The sequence below is a fragment of the Dermacentor andersoni genome, chromosome 10 (assembly GCF_023375885.2).
Source record: "Dermacentor andersoni chromosome 10, qqDerAnde1_hic_scaffold, whole genome shotgun sequence".
In the NCBI taxonomy this organism is placed as follows: Eukaryota; Metazoa; Arthropoda; class Arachnida; order Ixodida; family Ixodidae; genus Dermacentor; species Dermacentor andersoni.
In genome coordinates, this window is record NC_092823.1 from 134,546,855 (window position 1) to 134,554,109 (window position 7,255).

At 48.8% G+C, this 7,255-nt stretch overlaps 1 protein-coding gene across 2 annotated transcripts; it reads left to right on the plus strand.

Annotated features, from left to right (window-relative positions):
- The first annotated feature begins 294 nt into the window (after positions 1 to 294).
- Positions 295 to 5,573, plus strand: LOC126545168 (glutamate receptor 3-like). 2 transcript variants are annotated; one of them, XM_055078259.1, is made up of 4 exons: positions 295 to 700; positions 829 to 1,046; positions 3,269 to 3,555; positions 4,650 to 5,573. In XM_055078259.1, the coding sequence occupies exons 1-4, from the start codon at positions 340 to 342 to the stop codon at positions 4,918 to 4,920; spliced, it is 1,137 nt and encodes a 378-aa protein (XP_054934234.1). In that variant the 5' UTR covers positions 295 to 339; the 3' UTR covers positions 4,921 to 5,573. The 2 variants fall into 2 exon arrangements, with proteins under 2 accessions (XP_054934234.1, XP_050048890.2); XM_050192933.2 differs by having other exon boundaries at positions 614 to 1,046.
- Positions 5,574 to 7,255: the final 1,682 nt, after the last annotated feature.

Sequence of the window (7,255 nt, forward strand, 5' to 3'; positions counted from 1 at the left end):
CGAAAGTAGGAAAGGAAGGACAGAGACAGGTAAAGAGAGCATTCTTTACTAGTCTCTGTCCTTCCCATTCACGCGCTACGCAAACACCGCCATTATGAACCACGACCTACTCGCCCAAGCCTCTACCCTAATACGCTTATGCAATTTCGACACAAAGGACTACACGAATTTATTTAACCATAAGATGTCGTATGACAGTTAGTATATATTTCACATATTAATGGAATAAAATCTGTTGGAAGTCAGTGCTACGTCTTGTCTCGTCTCGCCCACAAAAACCGAGCGGTCAAAAAAAAATCTGTAGCCGTACATTCCGTGAATATCGGAAGATGTTAATAAATGTGTGCGAGTACGAGAATGACGAATCAATCAGAGGGCTCCGAATGTTCGCCTTATTTGAATATCCCGGTTAGTAGCTATAATACATGTTTATTTAGTATCATAAGGATGCTAAATAAAGTAGTAGTAGGAGTAGCTTTGAGCATTTGCTCTCCAGTGCTTGCTAGATTATGCCAAAGCCCCAGTCTTGTTGTCCCTGAGGTCTGGCTGGCCATTTTCCTGAGCTGGTTCCTGGTGGCTCTCGTGTCAACACTCGGAGAGTCGCTGCTTTCCACGCTGGCGCCAGGTCGCGCCATAAGCGTGCGTCGCGGTGGCTACTGGAACAGCCTCTGGGGTTACCTGCAGTTCATGCTTCCGCAAGGTATCTCGGCTCAACACTGAGCCTCCTCCTTCCTGTGCACGCCTGTCTCGTTCGGACTCTTATTCCGGTAGCAACTTTTGGTCGAAAACTTTCACCCTTGGAACGCCGGCATGACGTCACGATTGCAGGCTGCAACAAGTGCACCTCGAGCGAGTTTGGGCGCGTGCTGCTGGGCTTCTGGTTCCTGGCCATGCTGGTGCTGATGTCCAGCCTCGGAGGCGAGCTCAAAGGAAGTCTGCTCGTCAAGGACATCGAGGATCACGTGGACTCGGTGGACGACCTGCTGCGTTTTCCCTCGATACGCATCGCTGCAGAGAAGGGCAGCGTGCACGAGCGGTTCTTCAACGTGAGCTATGCATGATACATTAAAAAAACATTGGAGAAAAACAAAATTCGTTGGGCTGGCTAAAACGATAAGACGCACACACAACACACACACACACACAACACACACACACGCACGCACAACACACGCACGCACAACACGCACGCACAACACGCACGCACAACACACACGCACACACGCACGCACAACACGCACGCACAACACGCACGCACACACGCACGCACACACGCACGCACAACACGCACGCACAACACGCACGCACAACACGCACGCACAACACGCACGCACAACACGCACGCACAACACGCACGCACAACACGCACGCACAACACGCACGCACAACACGCACGCACAACACGCACGCACGCACGCACGCACGCACGCACGCGCACGCACGCACGCGCACGCACGCACGCACGCGCACGCACGCACGCGCACGCACGCACGCCCGCGCACGCACGCACGCGCACGCACGCACGCACGCACGCGCACGCACGCACGCACGCGCACGCACGCACGCGCACGCACGCACGCACGCGCACGCACGCACGCACGCACGCACGCACGCACGCACGCACGCACGCACGCACGCACGCACGCACACGCACGCACGCACGCACGCACACGCACTCGCACGCACTCGCACGCACTCGCACGCACTCGCACGCACTCGCACGCACTCGCACGCACACACAAGTGCGCGCACATTTCTAGACTATAGCAACTTTTTCGTTGGTAGAGTTAGCCGAAAGACACAAGAATTAATAAAAAGGCCATCTGTTACTGTCTGTATTTTACCAGGAGTAGGAAGTGATCCAGTGACAAATCGCGACTCAGAAATTAGTACAGGTTACAGTGCTAAAGATTTCACAGTTGGTTAAGTCTGAAAAACTGTTGAGAACGTTAGTGATGTAAGGGTGTAAAATGCTTCGTTACTCTAAACTGACCAAGAATATACAGCCAGATATATGTGATAAGGTTCTAATGCCTTTCTGACAGAGTTCTTGAATAGTGCTGACACTGAATTAACATTCTCGTAAATTACTTTAAAGTCCACTCGGAAGAAAAAAAGACGCCGACCAAAAAGGTGTTTATAAGTTTTACGCGTTTCAGGTTTGGGTTCGTGGACCAGCTTCCGTACGGAAGTCGAAACGTCTAATACTTATTAAAGCCACTTTTTTTGGTGGGCTTCCTTTCTTTCTTTTCTGACGTGAACTACCTACTCTACCAGAGGAGATGTCGTCAAACCATCGACTTCGTCAGACTACAAAGTGCCATTCACTCAGGGCATTTCGTTTTCCACTTGCTCTTTGTTCGCCGCGTCAAATTCTACGGTGTGTCACAGGCCATTCGTCTGCGAACCCACGGCAGCGTACGTGCAAAGGCTTACGTTTCTGGTGTTTTAGATTCCTAACTAAATATGGCCGTCTCGTCTAAACAACCCGTCTCGCGGGCTACAGAATTGCGAAGCCGTTTTGTAGCCCGCGAGACGACACTAACAATTCCGACGTCAGGCTAAAGCGCGAATATTTTCTTCATGTGGCGAATACGCTTTTGCGATGTAGCACTTTCGCACAACATTGACACAATTGCCGAATTGATGACTCCGTTTTTTACAAACTCTGGAACAACCCTACTGCATAAGAAGGTGCGCGAAAAAGAAAGAAAAAAATGAATGAGCACTGGAAAGCTTGAGCTTTTTCAGAAAAGTAATGATTAAGCCCTGTGCAAAGATTTCCGTCTTCTCCAGCCAGTGAAGAAGAAAACTACGCTTGTCAGTTCATTAAAAATAGCCTACGGGAGTAAACTAATAGAAAAATCAATTTGCCAAAGGCTGGCCGAGGGTTGTTGATCGATAATGCCAACGATGGTGTCATGACGCAAATAGGGGCGATAGGGTGCGTCTGTAAGCTGTATGAATGAAACTACCAACACACAGATGACAGCCAAAGTGGAGTCATCAAATACGACCCGGTTTTCCGTGTTTTTCGATTAAATTGCTTCCGCGGTTTTGCTATGAACAGCAAGTCAAACACCGCAAATCAGGCCACGAATGCGTAAATGTGGGCGCATGCGACACGCGGACGAGCGCCTATATATATATATATATATATATATATATATATATATATATATATAGGCGCTCGTGACCCTATGACCAACAATTTACGATTTGCAGAACTTTGGTTTACAGTGCACACAACCACACTGGATTCTTTCAGAGACCGGCGCACCCGACGTTTCGCAGTCTGCTTCCGCGGCTGCAGCCAGTTCGGGGTTCGCTGACGTCAATGAAAGTGGCGGCCGCCATCTTGGACAAGGTGGAGGCCCGCAGCCACGTGTTCGTGCTGCCGCTGACGTACCTCAAGGGATTGCTCAACGCGCGCTACACCGACAGCGAGGGGCGCTGCCGCTTCCACGTGGTTCGTCATCCGCTCTCGCTGACCACGGTCGGCATGTTTCACCGCAAGGACCTTGCGCCGGACACGAGAGAAGCCATCGAGAAAAGGTGCGCCGGCCAGTCATCTCCTCAACAACCGAGTGCGGGTATGCTGGAGCGCGCGTGGTGCGTAGGTCGCCCCCCTAAACTTAGAAGCTAGCTACAGCCGCACAAGCGTTAACTGTTCGCAATAGCCGCGCAAAGCACTAGTACGCTGAGAAAGAAGGCACAGAAGGCACAGACATCATCCTCATCATCGCCATTATCATCCAATTGAAAGCGTGTTTCGAACAACAATCTTCGATCGCACCTCTGGAGCTCGATCTTCGGGCAGTCTTCTAGCATTAAGTGGGGACGACACGTTGGCGTCACGCAGCGCGCGATGCGCCGTCTGCTTCGCAGCAGGAACATAACCCTGGAAGCTACCAGGCGTCTCAGGATGCTGGCGATACGAGAAGTGTTGCAGGTGTCGCATTTCGACGGGGCACTAGATGACACCACAGGGAAACCGTCGGCATTTGTACCTTGAAGCTCACCGTACGTTCCTCTCAGACCACTGTGTGCTCACAGCTGCGTAGCAGGGACGCGTGTGTGTGCGCGTACAACGCCAGCTACGGAAGGCAGAACGCTCACCGGGCTGCAGAGCCGATTCAAATTTGGGCTAACTCTAGAACCCGATGACCCCAATAACATACCAATGAAGACACACTCGACACATTCAATGAAATTTGCACACATTACAGACACCAACGCCTAATGTATCCACCTCTCTCTGTGCCTAGAACATGCCAGAGAGAAATATTGTGGCGCCAACTAGAAACAACCACTTTTCTTACCCCTCGCACTTCGCACTTATTCTTTCCAGTCACATACCCGACACCCAAGTGTCGCTTTTGCCCTGTCCCGATAGCAGATATCTCCCATATAATGTGGCAATGCCCCATCAAAACTCGCGCTAACCACATGAGCCACGAATCTAGCCGCCAACTAGCCTGCCTAGCAGTTTCAACTACAGTTCTTGCAGTGATGGCGAACACATTCGTCTGTTCCCATAAGCATGACTAAAGCGTGCGCGCTATTAGGGTATGACTCGTTGCCGTTGTCATGTTACAAACGACATGGCCATTTCAAATTCCCATTGCTTTCTTTGCTTTCGTGACCAGAGCCCGGTACATGATCGACAGCCACCTCTTCGAACGCATGATCGACACCCGAGTCATCAACTACACTCGCTGCTTGCAAGAGGAAGAAGACCGCGTCGACGCACTCAGCATCGGAGATGTGCACGGAGTCTTCTACCTCTACTTGGCCGGTGTCTGCGCCTCCCTTATCGGCTTTGGCCTGGAGTTGGTTGCGCACGCTTTGTCACCTCGCGAGAGGAAGAGGCGCAAAGAAACAAAATTGTTGATGGTGCGAGTGCGCCGCATTAAATAGAACTTTCAGCAGGAGAAACACAGCAGCATAGTGGGCAAGTAGGAGAGGACACGTATTTAAAACCGCTTTAGCCTTTTGTAGCCCGATTTTTTGGCCCAGGATAACATACACGAGTTGCAATGCGAACTACTTTTATGCGCTGTTAGAACGCACAAAATTAGCTTCACACCAAATGTATGGCGAGAGCGCTGTTGGTACGAGGACTGACGAAGGTATGAACAGCACATGCACTGAACATACAACTTATCATTACTGGGAAAAAAATGTGAACAAATATACAAAAAAGTGGGTGAATGAAAGGAACGAGTCGTGGTCCTGACTACGCAACAAACATAAAGGTTAGACTCGTCGAACACCGCACGGGCTATCGAGATAGGGAAATTCTTTGTTGCTGAGAGTGATAGACGCTTGATTAAGACACATGTCGCCTTTCCTTCCCATATGGAAGCGTTCCATCACCTCACGGGTCAGTTGCTGGCCCCGACGGAATAAAATAATGTCACAAGGAACAGGGAGTGTTCACCCTCATTGGAAGCACAGATCATTGTTATATAAGTAATAAATTCCAGCAGGTAACCACGTTATTGCATGTTTTATTGCGATAGCAATTATATGGACATTTCGGGTGCATTTCTGCCGTCGGCGTTGCCGTTATCTTCCGTATAAAGTATAAGGGTGATAAAATCGTCCCCGCACGCCATATGCTTTATATATGTCAGTGAAAGCGTGCGAGGGTGAGTCCCGCATATCGCGGCTTAATCTCGCGCACGCAACGAAGGAAAGTGGGTAGGAAGCGCACCGTTTTCCGTCGCGCTCAAGGGTTCGGGAATAGGGCAGGGAGGGGAGAGGGGCTCGTTCTACTCCGGGCCGCTGTATTTTTAAGGCCATCTGCGACGGGTACAGAGTTCGCCTGTGCGCTGTGTTTTCACCACGTAGTTCGCGTTGATGCGAGAGGCAGCACGAAGGTCAATTCGCTCGCTGCTGCTGCCGCGTTTCCTCGCTGCAGCACATGACGGCGAATTTCCGCAGTCATCGAGTGAGATACGTTTATGTCTGCTTGGTCGCGCGTGACACCATGCTTGGTAATTTAGTTAGTGCGCCTATGTTTACAAGTTTATGCCGCGGCTAAAAGTACTCTCCTTACTTCGTATAGCTGTCCACTAATTTGCTATCGCAATCGATGCTTCACCTTTCGGGCGAAACTGCGACTTTTTTGTGAAATGACTAATCATGGCTTGAAAATCAGGTTTTATATTGCCTATGCGTTCAGCACACATTTAGGATCATAGATTTGTTACGTCGCAAAATCGCGACAACAGTCTAGAGGTGGTTAATCGCCTTGGTCGGCACTTTGCCTTTTCTTTCTTCATTATGGGGAAAGCATAGCGGTTGAATCAACGTTCCACACACACCAAAATGGTCGTGTGAATTTGGCTAATATTATGGGGGCTAAGCTATATATATATGTGCATAATTACTAAAAGAAATGGACTAAAGGGCAGCCGTCATCGTAGATAAAAAAAAAATACCAGAGCACCGCAAGCTCAATGCGAAGGTTGTGCAAATTTGGCTCTATCTAATCAGCGGAAAGTATCTTTTCCTTCCACTTTCGTTTTCTTTCTGTTGGCTTTATATTGTTGCTACGCACGATAGATGCCCATTTATTTCTCCGATCGCGCTCTTTCTTCAGAGGTACACTAATTCTTGTTCGACTCACGAGTGGTTCTATGCCAGAAGGGAGGCAAAGCAGAAATCACACAACACAGTTTTCTGGGGCCGTATTTTGCAACGATTTCAAGCTGAGAATATTTTTGTAAGGACAGATGCATAAGCTATCCGCGAGTATTCACTTCAATAAAATTCATTATTACGGAGTCACGTATGCATAAAAAAATAAGCAAATAAGTTCTGACTGCAAGCTTGAAGTCCAGCTACAGGGTCCGCCATAGATACGACACTTACTTACTACTTACAAACAAACAAACAAACAAACAAACAAACAAACAAACAAACAAACAAACAAACAAATGCCTGTCGTTTTTTCCCATGTGAGTTATCATTTATTTTTGCGCTAATTCTCCTCGTCAGCAAAACAAACAAAAAAACAACGTGTGTCTAAGTACGCCATTTTATTGACACTTAAGTAAACAAGCGGTTTCAGGTAGGCTAGATGATTCTTGTTTACGGATACGAAGTTGCGCTGACTCTTGTTCGTGTGGTCCTATTAGAACTATGCAGATCAAATTTGTATGCGTGAACAATATGGGCTAGGATGCATTAACAACGGTTCCATTTGAGTATGTTGGTTAAGAAATCTTGTCGCGTACAGCCGTAA

What these genes read in the sequence shown, in the direction of transcription:
- LOC126545168 (XM_055078259.1), top strand. Translation starts at nt 340, where the DNA reads ATGTGTGCGAGTACGAGAATGACGAATCAATCAGAGGGCTCCGAATGT. An exon ending in TGCACGAGCGGTTCTTCAAC is followed by an intron (nt 1,047 to 3,268) that starts GTGAGCTATGCA and finishes GGATTCTTTCAG; the next exon opens with AGACCGGCGCACCCGACGTT. An exon ending in AGAGAAGCCATCGAGAAAAG is followed by an intron (nt 3,556 to 4,649) that starts GTGCGCCGGCCA and finishes TTTCGTGACCAG; the next exon opens with AGCCCGGTACATGATCGACA.